General features: G+C 34.4%; 1 protein-coding gene across 3 annotated transcripts in view; it reads right to left on the minus strand.

Annotated features, from left to right (window-relative positions):
- Positions 1-17732, minus strand: part of ASCC3 (activating signal cointegrator 1 complex subunit 3) — a 259113-nt gene that overhangs the window by 20632 nt on the left and 220749 nt on the right. For all 3 annotated transcript variants that reach the window (XM_048935766.1, XM_048935767.1, XM_048935768.1), the window contains one exon: positions 684-908. In XM_048935766.1, coding sequence (XP_048791723.1) covers positions 684-908 — 225 coding nt within the window. The remainder of the gene's footprint in view (positions 1-683; positions 909-17732) is intronic.

The following is a 17732-nucleotide window of genomic DNA, read 5'->3' on the forward strand; positions in this document are numbered from 1 at the left end:
TTTAAAATTCTTTTGAGGCATGCATCTATACATGTGACTGCTTGCCACCAGTACTCCCCATGGCCAGTTTAGTTCTGTGGGATGAGATTTCTGCACAACTGTAAAAGTCACAAGCCTACAGATTGTTTTTAAAATCTTTGTTTAAAAGAATGCTCTTTGATTCTGTGATTATTGGGAAACAGAAGATATATTTCTTCACAAGCTATAGAAAAACCCGGTATCTTGTCCCAAATTACATTTCAAAACATGTTTTATTTATGCTTGGCAGTGACTAGAATGCTTTAGGGTCCTATAAAAAGGAAGGTACCCATGGGACATAGTTCCTGGGGGTCAGCACACAATTTGTAGGGAATACATCTGCGCAGGAATGACTTTATGTAGCATTCCACAGTACAGTGACTGAAGCATATGAAAGGAGATGACAACAGATCCCTTCAGTCAGTGCAGGCTCTTTTTTTTTTTTTTTTTTTTTTTACTAGAACCTCATTTACTTCTGTTTTGTAAAGAGAACATCTCTGTTGGCTTATAGTTCCTCCTAAACATAGTGGCATCATGCCAGTTTTCTCACAAGACATTGCAAGAAATCCTCAGATTTTTCAATAGTCAAAATAAAAAATTCAAAATTACAATATAATAACAGTAAAAACACAACAGGACTTAAATACTGAAATGCATTACTATACCTGACATATTCTAATTGCTTGGTCCAGCACTGTCTTTGTATCAGTTGCATAATCTGGACAAGGCAACATGGCATGACTGAAGTGGGCTTGCAGCAGGAGGTGTGTTTTTGTGTGTGAGCTGTCAAATGAATGAGGATTGACTTCAATTGGAAGATGTTTTGCCAGCTCACTGTTCATTTGGTCTTCATTGTGTCTCACAGGTAGATCTGTGTACTCATCAGCATTCTGAAAAAAAAATAAAAAATACATTTAAGCATTGTAATTACCTTCAGAATAATTATTTTTTTTTTCTGAGACATAAAAAGTATATGTATTTAATTTACTGTAATTAGATTTAGTTGCTAAAATAGCAATATTTTAATATTTACGTAGCCTACTTATCAGAATCAGGTGTTTGTGGAAAACGACAGCTAGTGAATTTTTCAAAAATATTCACCCAATTATAGGCTTTCAAAACTTTTCTACGTTGATTTTTCTGCTAGAGAATAAGAAAATAAAATAATGAAGTAAATACATTCACTGGATGGATTCAGTATTAGAGATGACCTTCTCCAGATATCCTACCCTAGTTAGCACACAAAAACAGAGTAAAGTTAGCTATAAAGAAGTTAACAACTGACATTTTCATTTTTCACAGTTCCTACTTCTCTTTTTGTAATCAAAACACTGTTTGCTTGAAACAGCTCTGGGTTGTATTTCAAATTGATTTTAAAATGTATTTTCATTATTTTGGGAATCAATTTCTAAGCAGCAGCTGCTTGGTAATCACAGAAAACAGCAAAATCGTTAAGTAGGTGCTGAAAATTATCTTCTGTGCTACCATTCACATCAAAATGTGAGCTAAGAACTTCCTCACTGTTGCAAAAAGGAGCTGTACAATAATCTTTGTCGTTATCACTGGCAGCATCCTTGGGGCAGAGGGGAAAAAGTCTGTCTGTGTAGTCAGAGTGGTAGTTCAGTCTGCTATTGACAGGGAGATGCACTGTCTCTGCAAGTAAGAACTCTCAACAGAAGCATCCTCAGATCTATAATTTGGTCAGCAGAGTCCATGAGTACTATGTACATAATCCAGACACAAGTGGCAATGTTCTCCACAAAATCCTCTTGTATGTATGCATACATATTCTTTTCTGGAATGAGAATGATCTTTCTAAAATATAAAATTTGCAAGTAAAGTAAGACTTTTATAATATGAGGTATTTTTTCCATTTGTAATTTATATGAATATATTTATTTTATCACAAAATAAAAGTGTTTTGGGTATCTTGAACGGTAATGTCTTCTGAACTGTAGGTTTAGAAAAGAGACTGTTAAATTATTCAAGGTTTTATATTCCTTTTAAGCTACAGATTCAACCTCTAATCAGACTTCCTGAACATCCATTTTTTCATTAAACATCCACAAAGGTAGCCAATGCAGAATGAAGTAAAGAGAAACTGTCATTTTTCAACACCTAATGGAACTACCTAACAGAACTGCAAAGTACTGTATCCACTCATTCAAGTCCTAACAGAGGTTTTTTAGAGTTTCTAAGAAAAAGAAGTTATATAGCTGCTTTGTGCCCTCCTCTCAAAAAATGGGCAGTACAGATTTTCTATATATTTTAACTACACAGTGAAACTATAGCTAAACTGTGATGTAAATGTAAAAGGAAAGATAGATTTGAAAAGGAAATCAGAATGTCATTAATTTATCTCGACTGCAGATTAAAAGTGAAGACAGTCTAAAGAGAACTGCTGCTTAATCCTAGATGCCTCTGCTAGATCTCTTGTGAAAACTGTGGTCATTTATTCTCTGAACCTAAGGTCACAATCTTTTTAAGCCCCATAGAATGTTGCATGTTTGCTTCACTCTTTTTATTTAACTTGCTTCTCCTTCAAAGATATTTTAAAGAATATTTGCCAAGGAGATTTTTTACTTAGTTTTCCTTTGCAGTTTAAAGTAGCAGAAAGAAAAAGGATCAGCCGAGTCACTCCAGACCAACTGGTGCTCCCAAAAATGCGTTTTCACTAATTCTTCCCCAGCACACATTTTATTTACCTCCAAAACACTCCCCTTATTTTAAACAACTTGCCTACTTAATTTCCTGTTTGTGATCACTGACTGTAAGTAAGTGAGGTTCATTTTCTTATCTGCATCATGTAGGTAATTAAAGGAAATTGAGAATGGGTAGTGAAGCTTTTATACAACTGAGAATGAAGCTGAATGGAGGGCACTGAGGTCAGCAGAGTCCATTATATTTTTATGTGAGAGGCCAGTATTTCTGCCCTGTCCCTGTTTGCTTAGTGTAGGCTGGACAGACTACTAACTGCAAATCTGTTTCTCTGATTTGCCCAGCTGTCCTTGAATAAAGACATCTTCCATTGCAAAATGTTAAATGACAGTGATTGACAACTCTGTGATGAACTCTGCTCGTAACCCCCTGCTACTGTTTTCAGGTTGCACAAGAAAAGACAGAATAAAGAAACATCCTTTGTAATCACCTCAAATGGGACCTGCTGTTCACTCAGTATTTTTTCATTTTAGTTTTCCTTTTCATTACAACTCTCAATCTGTTAGGGAAAGGCTGTAGACTCAACTATTCTACACAATATAGAACATACAGTATTTTAGTATGCTGCATCTGAATATTGCTTTTCCACAGATAAGGAAACAGATCGAATCACCTTTCAATCATTAATTGTAATTCTGAAGTCAATATTTAATAAAAACTTTACAGTTAAATCACAAAGCACTGCTGTGTATTTTTCACTTTCCCTTTTTCTTATGTCAATGAGGGCTACTGTAGCCCATGTGCTGCAATAATATAATGCATTTACTACAATTACTACAATGCAAATAATACAATTTCCTACAATTAAACGTAACTTGTTGGGGGATACCAAGAGATAACTAGGAATTTTAGCTATAGGTTCTGCAGTCAAGCATTTGGCAGTTGTGGCACAACTCTGTATTTTATGGGTCTGTGTTGAACTTTCCCAGTAATGTATTCTTTTGGGCAGTAGAGACGGCTGCATCATTTTGAGGGCAACCTACACTTAATCCTGTATGCAACTCTGGGCTACATGAGAAACAGTGACTTGCTTTGCCTTTGAGGAATGCCACACATACGCTTTCATAAACTTGACAGGCATATTTTACAAGGGCAAAGGCTATTCTGATAACTGAATTCTGCTTCCTGCCAACATCACCCACTAACTTCATAGAGTCCTATCTGGATCACACAACACTGTGTTCCAAGTACATAATTTATCATCACTTTTTTTTTTTTTTTTTGAATCATTCTAAAAGTAAATAACTCATTTTAAACTCATTTTAAAATACATATCCTTTTCTTTTTTCTTTCTTTTTTTCTTTTTTTTGGGCTACTGTTTTGAGACACTCAATATTTTCATTCCTTCTTCCTGGAGACAACTCTCAAATTTCTGTTCCCCATGTTTGTATGGGCTACTGCCATACGTTAACTTTTTCTGACACCTACTGCTAGCTCTGAATTGCTCAGTGTCTCATCCAGCTGCTTATTAATACAACAAAAAAACTAAAGCAGAATGTTTATTTCAAAACAATTTCTCAAGTGATCCAGATCTCAGTGTACTAACAAGCTATTAAGTGCTGTTTCAATGCCTGTTCAATAAAAATGCTTCTCTCTCTCAAATTCAGATCTGCATCTGTGAATCTGTGTGACCAAATCACACTCTGATCCTTAGAATGCATACAAGTAAGACTGAGGAGTCCCACTGAATGGAAATTCAAATAATCTACCCAACATGGTGAATACTAGGTTTCACAGTGCCCAAACGTATAGAAAACATTCGATTTTTCACCTACCTACAACATATATAAGCTTGGCTGAAATTACTGATTTATACTGAAAGCTGAAGTCCAGACTTATACCACATGTAAACTTTCTGAAATATCTTAACCCTCAAGTAAGTACTTTTTCTCACCTGTTTATAAGAGAGGATAGCTGTTAAGAACAGACAGAAATGGGATCAAGGTGAGTAACTAAAGTAAACTTGGATATTTTACATTTGTTTCAGTCATGGGAACAGTAAAACGTATAAAGTTAATGAGTTCTAGACTTTAAAGAGCAGTTGATTAATTTGTAACAATGAGGGGTAAAACAAACCAAAAATAGTTTCTCACATTCCAGAGCTGAACCAGAGACTTTTATTTAGTGATGCTGCATTGGAAACTACCTTAGAATTGACTAACTGTATGTACGTTCCTTTTCTTTGGGTTGATGCAATTCAAACACACCATGTTCTGAACTTTAAAAATCTGTGATGTGTTTTGTTCTCCTTCAAGCTTCTGGTGCAGAGAGAGGAGGAGACAAGGGTAAAGTAGTACTAGAAAATATGATAGCAAAATTAACAGCTGCTAAGTTAAAGTGTTCAGAAATCAGTGCCTGCAATAAACTACTATCAGAAGTAACTACCAGAATAGCAAAAAAAGTGAAAAGATGAGAATCATTTTCAGTTAATATAGCAGATGCATCTTCTTTACCTGAACATTGGTTTAAATTACATAAACTCTTGGGAGTCTGAGTACAGGCTGAAGGCCTGCATAAATCAAATATTTGCATGTTGAATAGAAAAAAAAAAAAAAGAGCTGGAATAAATGTAGAATTTTTTAATGGCTGTTATGCAGTTAACACTAGTTAATACTAGAAGTATTTTATGTGGTACATTTTCATTTTCTATCACAACTTCTCTATCAGAAATTCAAAGGTGGCTCAATACACAATTTTTCAGAGTGAAAAAGACCATATTATGATCCATAAATTATCATATATAAACATAATTTCAACAATAATGTTAATCACAATTAATAATAAATTAAATAATCAGTTTTTGGCTTTTATTCCACTGTTGTATCGTACAAAGTGTTGCAGAGTATTCTAGTGCAGTGCCCTGACCTGCCACCTCCAAGTGCTGCAGCATACAGAAAGGACATCAATCTTTAAAGCAGTTTGTGACAGTCCTCATTTGGGTAATACCTGTGTTTGTCTTACTGTAATAAAGTTACATGGCTGAATTAGAGGAAGAAAAAAGAAAAAAGAACATCACTGATCTGGTGAATAGCTGGATAAGTAGACAACAGTATTTTATAACAGATTCATAGATAAGAAAATTGAGGGTACCCAACCTACAGTACTTACAAACATTTGAAATAATGTCAATTAAAAAATATATACATTTATACACATACATTCATGAGCTGAAAAAAAGTTTCACTTGAACCTATGTTTACTGTATTATAAGGAAAAAAACCTGCCTGATTATAATTCCCAAATTAATCTTCCTTTGCTCATTCCCTTCCCAAGACTGTATTGATACCATAATGACACACACACGTTATTACCAATATATTTATACTATGTTTTATCTTACATTTTCAAGTATGATTTTTATTTACAAGGAAAGATATTAAATTTATGCAGATATATCTTGGCAGGCAGCTGATTCTCAGTCAAGTATCAATTTATATTCAGAAAAGAAATAAATGTGACAAAATTCATTCTTTAAAAAAAAAAAAGAAAAAAGGAAAAAAGGAAAAAAAAAAAAAAAAAAAAAAAAGAAGCTCAAACTGACCATATGCTTAAAACTTCTTTTTTGGCCTACTTGAAATTAAAGTAAACTGAAAAACAGGCAGGGTGAAGTGCCTGATAAAACTATTACTCTGAAAAGTGTATCTCTGTTAGTGATTCCATTATAAGCTGCCATTTCAAAGAGTTTATTGGCAGATCATAAACATAGAAGTTCATTTGATGGGACATAATTCAAACTCTAAAGTTTAAAATGTTTTTTTTTGTTTATTTTGGTTTGTTTTTTGTTTGACTCCTGTGCATAAAAGGTCAAAGACAACATCCCAGTTAAAGAGAGTTATAAGAATATATTACTAGTTATAGGTTTTAAGAACAAATGTTAGGCATTTAAGAACAGATGTTATGTTATTATGCAAGATTGATTGATAGAAAAAAAAGTCATTTCTCCTAGCTTATCAACATTGTTGTGTTACACAGCGATGTTTGTACTGCAAGGCCTCTTGTAGAGAGCAGACACTTGCACAAAATACTGTAAAGACAGACTTTGCAAGAACTGACACTGGGTTTCAGGGCAGCTTGGAAGGCAGTGCTAACATACAGAACAAGCTGCAGTTTTGTAGCAATCCTGAACAGTATCAAACACAATGCAAAAGAAGAAAAAAAGAAAATGGGAGGAAAGATGGGAGAAAATATATCTGCTGTGTGATAGCATAACTTGTCACCAGAGACAATTTCTAAACATGCTTCTTGCTTTCATTTACAATATACCAACTCTCCACACCACACATCTCTCTGGCAGTACAATCAAACAGCACCCAACACATCAGAGCCAACCCTGCAGTCCCTTTCCCTTGGGGACTCTCTCAGTCCTTCCCATCAGTATTGAGGGCTGGCAGGGAAGCAGAGCAGAAGGCACAGCTATGCCAGGCCTGCAGGACACACAGCTGTTGGGGTGGCAGCAGCTGGCCCTAGCTGCAGAGAAGGGGCTCCTCTTTGGCACCAGGCTTCCTACCAGCGCATGTGCTAACTCTCCTGTTCAATCTGGTAGCAGGAAAGTGATCTCACTGCTTCCCCACTACTTTGCTGGTGCACCCTCAACTCTCTATTTTTGGAAAAAAGACAGGAGGAAAACAGACATGCATAGGATGGAGAGCAATATGCAGGGGACAAGGGCCGCTCAGTATTGTCTGAAACAAATAGTACACTTTAACTTTTTTACTTATCCCATTAGTAGTTAAAACATTTTTACAGATAAAAGACGTATATATAAAAAAATTGAAATCATAAGGGCAATCCAATTAACTACAGGAGGAAACTACAGAGACATAAATTTGCAGTTGAGCACAAGTAGTTGAAGATAAAGTTGTAAAACACATTGATATGCAATAATGTAAAAAAGCCTATTTAATATAAATTAAAAATAATCAATTATAACTGTTTCAGGATTTAAAATGGGCGTATATCAGGAGTGTGATCTACAAACTTAGTTTCTAAGAACATAAGGCTTAAAAGTGCTTACAATTCTCACAAATGTCTCATATGTATATATAAAAATAATATATAATTGGGTCCTCAGACTTCTCACTTCAAACAGACAAATGTTTCATATTTTTCAAAATAACTGCATCTGATGAACACCACAAATTTTACAATTACAGACATCATAAAAGGCACAAGCTAAGGCAATGAAACAGTTGAGTGATCACTTAAAAACACCCTGAAGGGTTTAGATTTCACAAGTTCACCTCTTACTTAAAACGTCCAAACTACAAACTACTGATGACATTCCTGATGACCAGAGGTCAGGAGTTGGAAAGACCTTTGCCACTGTGCACAGAGCAATAGGAGGTCAACAATACTAGCTACCAACTGCAAGGAGTGACTGAGCAGACTGGGGAACTTCTAACGTACAAAGTTAAATTACAGACCTCTGCTTCAGCATGGAGTTGCTAAAAGAAAATGCCAAAGTGTCAGCAAGTAGGAGAGAGAACCGTAGGTAATAATAATAACTTGATGTGGGGAAAAAGTTCTTAACGCTTCTGTAATAACCAGAAAATCAATTTTTTTTTTCCTGAAGTTTTCTAAGCATATCAGAGCATTCATGATTCAGTGTACAAGAAGACATGGGAATAGATAATAAAATGCATGCAGTCAGTTTACCAAATGGTAAAAAAAAAAACAACACATGAATAGAACCATTTTGTTTCAGAAACATCTTTTTAAATTGTGTGGTTTACTAAAACATATTAAAACAAGGAATGGATTCATGATTTTTAGTAAGCCTTAACTCTAAAAATCCATATTAAGTGAAGTTTATGATCACAATCATAATTTAGGGTTACTTCTTGGGCCAACTCTAATAGAAAAAAAACATTCTTACATAACAATCATTATTCCCCCAAATGTGTAGGTACTTACATAGTATTATGCATGCATCGTTCCTAAAGACGGCTTTATTTCACTCAGATTTCTAACTCAGTAAGCTTGCAACACTTGACAATTTGAGAAAAAATAAATGCAAAGAAGAATAAAGGAGGACAAAAAGAAGAGGAAACATCTGAAACTGGTGTGGCACACACATTATCCACCTTGAGTAAGTTACTTTGACCATAGCAAATAAATATAAATTGAATAGTATAAATTCCATTTATGAGGTGAATTAGAGTAATGTGAGAGAATTATTACATTTTATCACTGGAAATGGTATATTTGAGATTTTCAGCTCTCCAAAATGCCTGACTTTTCCTACTACTTTTCATGAGAATGCTTTGAACCTGCACATTCTGAATGCATTATGGTCATTTTTTAATTTTTATTTTTATATCTAGATGGGACAGTGACCCACAACTTTCTTCCTGTGTAATCTCAAGTCATATTATGGGAAAGATTTAAAAACAACTGGTTTTGGTTGTATTGAAATTTCTGCAATTACACTCCTTTTCAGTACATGAACTCAGTAATGTGTGAATGCAAAAAAGGGAAAATCTCTGACTATATCCAAAAGACTAATCATTATGAAAAATCTAGTTCAGTTCCATTTGGACGTATGTCCACATTTTGAAGCTCAGTTTTGGCTGAATTACCTGGCTTAAATGCTGATTGAGATGATGACAGCAATAAAAAGTCTAATAACAAATCCTGGCATTTAACTTTCCCTGGGAAAATGATCAGTCATTTTTCATCTTTGGCTTTGATCCTCCATTGGGTTCTTCCAATACAGAGCCCAGACCCAGGGAAGAAGTTAATGGAGCTCCGCATTAAGTTAATGCAACTCCATATCGAAACAGAAATAAGCATTACTAATTCCTAATGTGAAATTGGGCCCATACACACTGTATATGTTAATGGCAAGTTGTAAAAGCTCTGTGTGTTGAGGACTGGATTTCAGATCTGCTGACCTGTGGCAGCTCCCCTAGTGGGGAGGCACAAATGCGCGCTGCTATATTCTTGTACTGGATTAAACTCCAGAAATAGACAAATACTATGTGACCAGAGACAAAAGGAAATAAAAAGTTCACAAGCATAAATACCTGTCATCATGTGGTGAAATGACTAGCAGCCTCTGCTCAAGAGAGGCTCAAGCTCAGACTAATGGTAGAACAATATGAACTGGCAGAAATACATGAGAAACTTGGAAAGTGCCTCTATGCACAGTGTCCTTCCAACAAGCCAGTGCTACTGGTTTCACTCTGAGCATTTAAACTTGTAAATGAAAATTGTTTAATATAACAGTAAAAAAATCAGAACTTTAACAGGAAGTGACAGCTCCTGTGAGTAAATTTTAATATGGGTAATTCTAGGCTGATAAAAAAAACCCTGGCATATCTGCACTCATTTCAGTAGAACTATGCAGATTAACATTCCTGAAAATCTGACCTGAAATTTTGAAGAACTTGAGCTACCAGGTAGTGCAGAGACAGAATCTGACAATTTCAGGGATGCAGAAGAAGGACAGGCACTAAAGAAACAGCAAAAACAAAATTCTGAAATCTAATAAACATATAGACAGTCTGCCAGTATTTTTGTATGCTTGATTTGAGGATGTTCTAACCAAAATTTGTCATGAATGACCAGAATTTGGATAAAGTGAGTAATATGCTAAAAATAGCCTTGCAACACATGTGACCTTACCAGAACATTCCTTTACCCAAATGGAATGTACCATACATTACTACGACAGATCTATCCCTTTCTGGATTGCAAGTGATAATTTTCTCAATGATCCTCACTCCACAAAGATTTGTGAGAACACTGAAAGCACAGTTTACCTACACAGACTTATACAGAATCTGTTCTACCTGTAAATACAGACCTTCAATTGAAGCTAGAACTGTATTTACAAATATATATATATATATATATATATATATATGGAAAGATAACTGATGATTAAAAGAGTTGCGTATATTTTCCCCCTGTGTAAAGTTTTGGGAACTTCTTTCTAAAGACAAAGAAAACAGAGATTTTCAGTACCAGATGTCTCGGAAGATCCCATTTGGGTTTGAGCTACTTAAATTTGCAATCATGTATTTATACATCTAACAGAGCTTCTGTTTCCCCTAGAATCTGAAAATTAACTAGCTTTGTAGCATCTTCCTTGATCTGCCACCCGTGCCCTGAGGATTAGAGACTCCACCTGAGCTTGTTTTACAAGCATAACAGAAAAAATTAATCTCTGCTGGCAGTGATCCCACTGGGATACTGATGAATAATGATATCCCTCTCTTGCTGCCCTCTCAGTCCACTAGAAAAGCCACTCTAACCCAGCAACGTGGAAACTGCTGAAACCATTCCAGCTGTGGATTAGCAGGCAGTCAAGCATCCATCTGTTCTGTGTGAAACAAGAGAAAGCAAACACACATTCTTATAGCAGAAGTATTCAAAATTAGCATCTATGACTGCATATAGTAAACACTAAGACAATCATATATGGAGGGAAAAAACAATCTATTATCTACATCTCACATTGTTTACATTTTCTTGCCGCATTGAGCAAATAACAAAAGTTAGAATTAATCTAATTAACCTAAAGAATGTTGTGCAATCAATGATTTCATACGTTTAAAATAAAATGTCTTAGTATTGTATACATCAGTTGTACCTACAAAATACTTTGCAGGTATATACGTATACACTCACATAAAAAATATAACCAAATATAGCATGTACCCTCACCTTGACAAGAAAAGGATTGAAGAGACCCTGTTGTGAAAGGGATTTTAGCCATTTTATTACTTTTTAAGGTGAGATAGGAATATGTTTTCTTTCTGAAAACTAGTAGTTTGAATAATCTCTCATGGCTTACTAGATTTTTCCACTGGAAGATAGAAAAGAAAGGGAATAGTAAGTTGGGATGTGGGCAACCCAAGCAAATTGGTGGCATCTTACTTGACTCTTCTAGGGGAAATAGGGCAATACTAGAATTTTTAAATTAAGTTGTATTTAAGCATTGTCTCAGGTAAAACTAATTAGAAATGTGCATGATTTCAGTTTTCACAGTTGTTTCACAGGACAATAACAGTACACCAGACTGGGAAACAGCAATGCATTACTAATATATTTTTTACTCTCATACAAAAGTATTTACCTTTTGGAAATAAAAAAAAAGCTACATAGTAAAGACCTGCAACTGCTTGTTCTCTAAAAGCAAGCTGACTATGCTGTATCAAATTTACAAATAAGTATATTACTTTTTTCAAATGCTAAGAAGTTTTGGTATTCTGATAGGAAAAATATCACTGCAGTTTGTTCAAGAATTGTTAGGAGCAAGATCAACCTAAACAACTGTGAAATAAAGCATATGTAAATACTAGGGATTCCATATGTGACCAATTTCTAATTTGTAATAATACGTAACATCAAGATTTAAAACCGAATTCAACTTTCTGAAGGTAGCCAGATCCCATCAGAAAAAAAGAAAAAAGAATGAGATAAAGAAAGAATCTACATGTAAATAAAGAAAATACAAGTGTCAGATACTTCATTAAGGATCACTCAATAATCCTCATGTCCTTTTTTTAAAAAAAAACACAATGTGAAAGGCACAGGCTATACTGCATACCAATCTTGTATGATGAAATCGTTTCAGCTACTTATCTGGAAGTTTCAGTTCCTATGAGAGAACAGGCTACAATATGAAATCTGCTTCCTTAACAGTTTTACAAGTTGGTGCAGTAACTTCTTTCCCAACAGAGAAAAACATTTGTGAGATTTTAAACAGCAGTCAGTAAGGCTGAATTACTATCACTAAGTGCATTGATTTCTGTGAAAACAAATTCATCAGCAATATAACTGCTGTAATTTATAGTACAACAATATAATTCTAGTAAAAGCAAAACTAGTAACTAGAGACCAGTAAAAAATAAAATAAAATAAAGTAAAATAAAATATATATAATAAACCAGTGTGCAGTTGAATTGCCTGCAGCTCTAGGTAGCCAGCTAAACTGAACTTGCACAGCAGCATATACACACCAAAGATGAACACTGATTCGCCACAGATGGCAGCCAATGTTCACATCTGCAGGACAAGACCAGCAGAAAACTCATAACCTATCCTAGCAGACAAAAGTACTATAACTTCCTTGCTCACCAAAACAGTAACTGGGAGTTTTATAGCTTTGCTGCTATTGCTGCAACTGTATGTCCTGAATAAGGAATTTATTTCCCCATTTTTCTGACAATAACAGTTACTACCACAGCTGTCTGAAACAGTCTCATCCTACCAGCTCTCACTATCAGAGTTATATACACTTCTATAAGCCTTTATGTTAGACGCTGCACTGCAACAACAACAAAAAATAAATATAACAAGAAATCAAATAGATAACAGTTCTTGTCCTGAAGCCCAGTGGGATATATATGTCAGAAACCTTTAAGTTCATCTTTAAAATAGGTTTTAACTTGTGTGAGTATTGATCCAGTTTTTCAGACTGGCAAGTAGTGACAAAAATTGAATTAAGAAGATTAGAGGAGAAAGAAAGGAGATTTGTTAATCAGAACGTTATGTGTGGAGATGGGAAGGGTTTATATGTTCTGGTTTGGAATATAATTCTTACTTATTGATGCTGTAAAAATGCAAGGCTTATGCCATATTTAGTTAGCTGCCAGTAGTGGAGACTGTCATCTTGATTTACCAACTGATTGTGCTCTTCTGGGAAGGAGGGCAGCATACAATGTTTTCAAACTGAAAATCAAACAATCACTTGAAAAGACAAAAATAAGAAACTGTTGTGCCATTATGTTACAAAAATAATTAAATTCAAGTACTACAATATTCAAAACTGCTCCACCTACTGGGATTACAAAAAAACAAAAAACAAAAACAACAACAAGAACAAAAATAACAAAAACCAAGACAAATTTCACTCTACTAAATACAGTATGTTCGGAACACAGTGGATAAGGTTAGAGAAATTTAGATTTAGAAATTTAAATTCACTATAGAGTTTTGTTCTGTTGCTGTCATGAAACCAAACACAATTTTCTAACTATCTCATCTAACACAGTTGTACTCTCTGGATGTTCTCAGTGCATGAGTAGTGAAGCGTAAATATTTTAAAATACTAAACTACAGACAATATAGACTGTATGAAAGTTATGCAAGTGGTCCTGTAAATGACTATGTTTAAGATGAAATTTATGCAATTGAACAGCCCTTGACAGGGCTTTATTGTAAAGGAAAATATTTAACGGTTAGAGGTAACAGTTTTCTACTGCTATCAGAAGTCATGCTAAATGGCTGAGGCCCATTCCTGGTCATACTGTGGCCACAGTAGTCATGCTCATATTACTGATGATGCATAATATATGTGAAATCAAACATGTAAGTTGCCTAAAAGCTAGAATGTAATGTAATTGCCTTTCATTTGATATAAAGCTTGTGATGAAGTATCTCTATTCTCGACAATTAAATACCATATTTTAAAAGATCATTGTAATGAATATCGTCTTGTTCTTTTATGCCATGAAGAAAAAAAAACCATTATAGCATAAACATATGTTCAATGTAACATTTTATGTAATACATAAAACAGGAAATGACTGACTTAGAAAAACCAACCTGATTTTTTTTTTTCATTTTTTCCTGAAAAGTTTCATAGAGCAGAAAAAACAGTTTTATATAGTATTTCAAACCAATGCAAAATCAATGTCTCTGGCATGGCTTACAGAGTACTATTACACAAAACAGTTCACATGAGCTTGCTCTTGGACAATGTTTTTGTAACTTACTAATTTGTCACGGCATCTAACTGAAAAACGGTTGCAATACAGTTCATCCCTGAATCAAAAAAAACCTTTGTGGCCTCTTCATAGAATCATAGAATCACAAGGTTGGAAACGACCTATAATATCACCCAGTCCAACCGTCTCCTCATCACCATTGCCACCACTAGTACTAAACCATATCACACAGCATGTCATCCAGACATAGGAAATGACAGCTTAAAGACAGAATTCTGCTTAGAAAGTAAAACTGTTTTAGACAGAGAGTGTAAGAATTTAGAGATACCTGAACGTTTCCCTGATTAGAATAGGATGCAACAATGTTAATGAATAGAAAATAAAGCTACAGATTAGTTATTTATAATCTTATAGTAACAGTAATGAAAGACAGATAAGGCATTTATAGCTCCACTCTTCTGTTATCTATGCATCTGAGATGAAGGGTCCTAATTTCACGAACCTGCTCCTTCCACTTTCCAAATCTTTTACTTCAGTGATGCCAAATTTTTGGAGTTTCAAAATACTAACAGAAGTCACTGTATCACAGGTATTTCAGATATCAGATAAAAATGTAGGAAAGAGGTATGTGGATACCTGACAACATTTATAATACAGACAGGAAAATATCTATGCCCCATTACAACACAAATACCAAGCAGTTCTGTCTCTAAGCAATCCAGTTAGAAGGAAAACAGTCTCTTATAGTCAGTCTACATGAAAGACATGACAATAAGCACAAGGGAACCAACCAGTTTCATCTTTTAGATAGAATACAAAAACAGAAACAAGGAGGTATTGAAAGATGCTATCTCCTTCACTGCATGGTACAAACAGAAATTACAAAGTATTTGCTCAACACATAAGAATATTAGCCAGATAATCAAGTAAGAGTAGCAGCGAAACAAAAAGATTCTGAAGAGAGTGGATCTAATGAACATAAATTCATCACCAAGACAGACATCCTTTTTTCAAAATATAACAAACCACATTTGATTTCAAAAAAAATTGTGCTGATTGCTACTTTAGTACAGGAAATAACAAAAATTACTCCAAAGTATCTTCCATTGATTTTTCAACTTGATCTTTGTTTTAACATCTGCACCTAACTTATAGAATAAGAGAAGACAGTTTTTATGTACCTCAGGAAACTCCAGCCTGCCAGTAATAATTCACAAACACTTTCTCTTCAATAACACTTAATTCAAGAAGTACCGTAACTCAACAATGATTACTCTTACTACTGCTATCTAAGACTACTATGTTTAGATTACTATTGCCTGAAGCACAGCTAGGAAAGTTTTAAAGAAAATTCCACAGAAAAGCATCAAACATTATTTCTCAGAAAAAAACTTACTGGCTCAAAACAAATCAGTTACAAAAGTAACTGAATCTGAACTTTACCTGCAAACCCAAAACAGGTCAAAAATCTCAAGTATAGATTTACTGAAAGACAGTAAAGCATAAGAGAAGGGTACCCCATTTATCTGCATCACTTATTACTGTATAATTCTAAAATGTCTGCAGGGTAGTTGCCATATGCCATTTTCCTGTTTATGAAAAGGAAGTATCAAAACCCAACCACAGTGAAAAAGAATCAACACATCTGATCTCGCAAAACACTACCAGATGACCAAATGAAAAGATAAATTAAAGATAGAGAAAATAAAGGATACTGGAGAAGACTACAAATGGTGTTGACTACTAAATGGAAACAAATCTTACCATCAAGTGACTTTTTTGAAAAACTCATCAGTAGTGGAAACAGAATGACTAAAAACTGTATTTTCATGTAAGTAGCAAAGCTTCAGTGACAATTCATTCCTACACAATCCATAATTCTCTCATTAGGATTACAGGATAACAATCTGAAACTCAAAATCCCTTAATCACGCTCAGATTGAAATCTTTAATGTGATCGCAATTTTCTGAATTCTTGAATGCAATTTCACTTTTTTCCTGCTTTTGATTTAAACAAACTGTTGCGCCCTTTCAAGATACACACTGACAATTCAGCAAAAAAAATCCACAATATTAGGATTTTGTTTTCTATAGTCGGATACTTCTGCCTTCCCAGTATACATCATGGCAACTGGTAAATGTCTGAAAGTTTGCAAGATCATGAGCAATGCCATATATCATGTTTACAAAATCCTGCAACTACATTTGAGAAATTTTTTGGACAGTTATTTTCAAACACTACCGTCCAAAATTCAAAACTTTAAGACTGACTGATAATTGGAATAATCACAATTATAACATGTTTTGCAACAAGAAGCCTTTTTTTTTTTTTTTTTAATAACTACAGCTTTCAGTTTCATCATCATTAAGAGATTCTTCAAATTACTTTTTAAATATCCTTTTCCCTCAGGATTTTCACTTATATCTAATTAGACTACTTACCCCATGCCATGTAATTCCCCAATGCCAAAACTGCTAAATGCTTCAATGAGAAGGAGGAGGGCACCAGTAGAGCAAGGCAGATGTAATGTCATTGGTTAACAATAGAGGTGTGAAGCAACTGCCATAATTATAAAACTCATTAATTCACAGTGTTTAGTGGGAAAAAAAAAATCCTTGGCAATAAACTCTGCTGAAATAGCGATTCCTTTCAGCACTACATCGAATTGAAAAAAAAACACTTCCAATTTACACCTTTAACAAGAACGAACACTAATTCCATTAGTAATTATGAAAATCAACATCTGCATAAAAAGGAAAAACTGTCAGCTATAATGGCATCCAGTATTCACACATGCTTGTCATCTTTCAAATTGACACATTTGGCACGCTTGACCCCTAACTGATTTTTAGTTTCATTCCTCTTAAGATTGTAAACAGACAAGTCATAAGATTACTTTTCCAGAAAAACAAAAGCAAAACCCAACAAATTACAACATAAAAAGATCATCATAAAAATACATTTTACACTTTAAAATTTCTGCCCAACACTAAGGTCTGAGCTTTTGTCTGCAATATTAGCTATTTTTATTTGTGCTTCATAGATAAGCTATATAGGTAAGCTGTTTACATGGATGAGGAGCACTGGCATAAGATGGACAGCACTATGATCTGCCTGTATCATTCATCTTCCTTATGCTACTCGTTAGCTTACACAGTGTCATGAAACATCCCTCCATCTCTGCTAATCCTATTCTCAATCCCATTCCCTCTCCAAATATTTCTGAAAAAAAAAAAGAAAAAAAGTTTCTATGTGTAGACAATTTTCTCTAGAGAGAAAAAGATACTTTAAAAAGACAGCAGCTGGAGTAAAGCCCT

Source organism: Lagopus muta, chromosome 2 (assembly GCF_023343835.1).
Source record: "Lagopus muta isolate bLagMut1 chromosome 2, bLagMut1 primary, whole genome shotgun sequence".
In the NCBI taxonomy this organism is placed as follows: Eukaryota; Metazoa; Chordata; class Aves; order Galliformes; family Phasianidae; genus Lagopus; species Lagopus muta.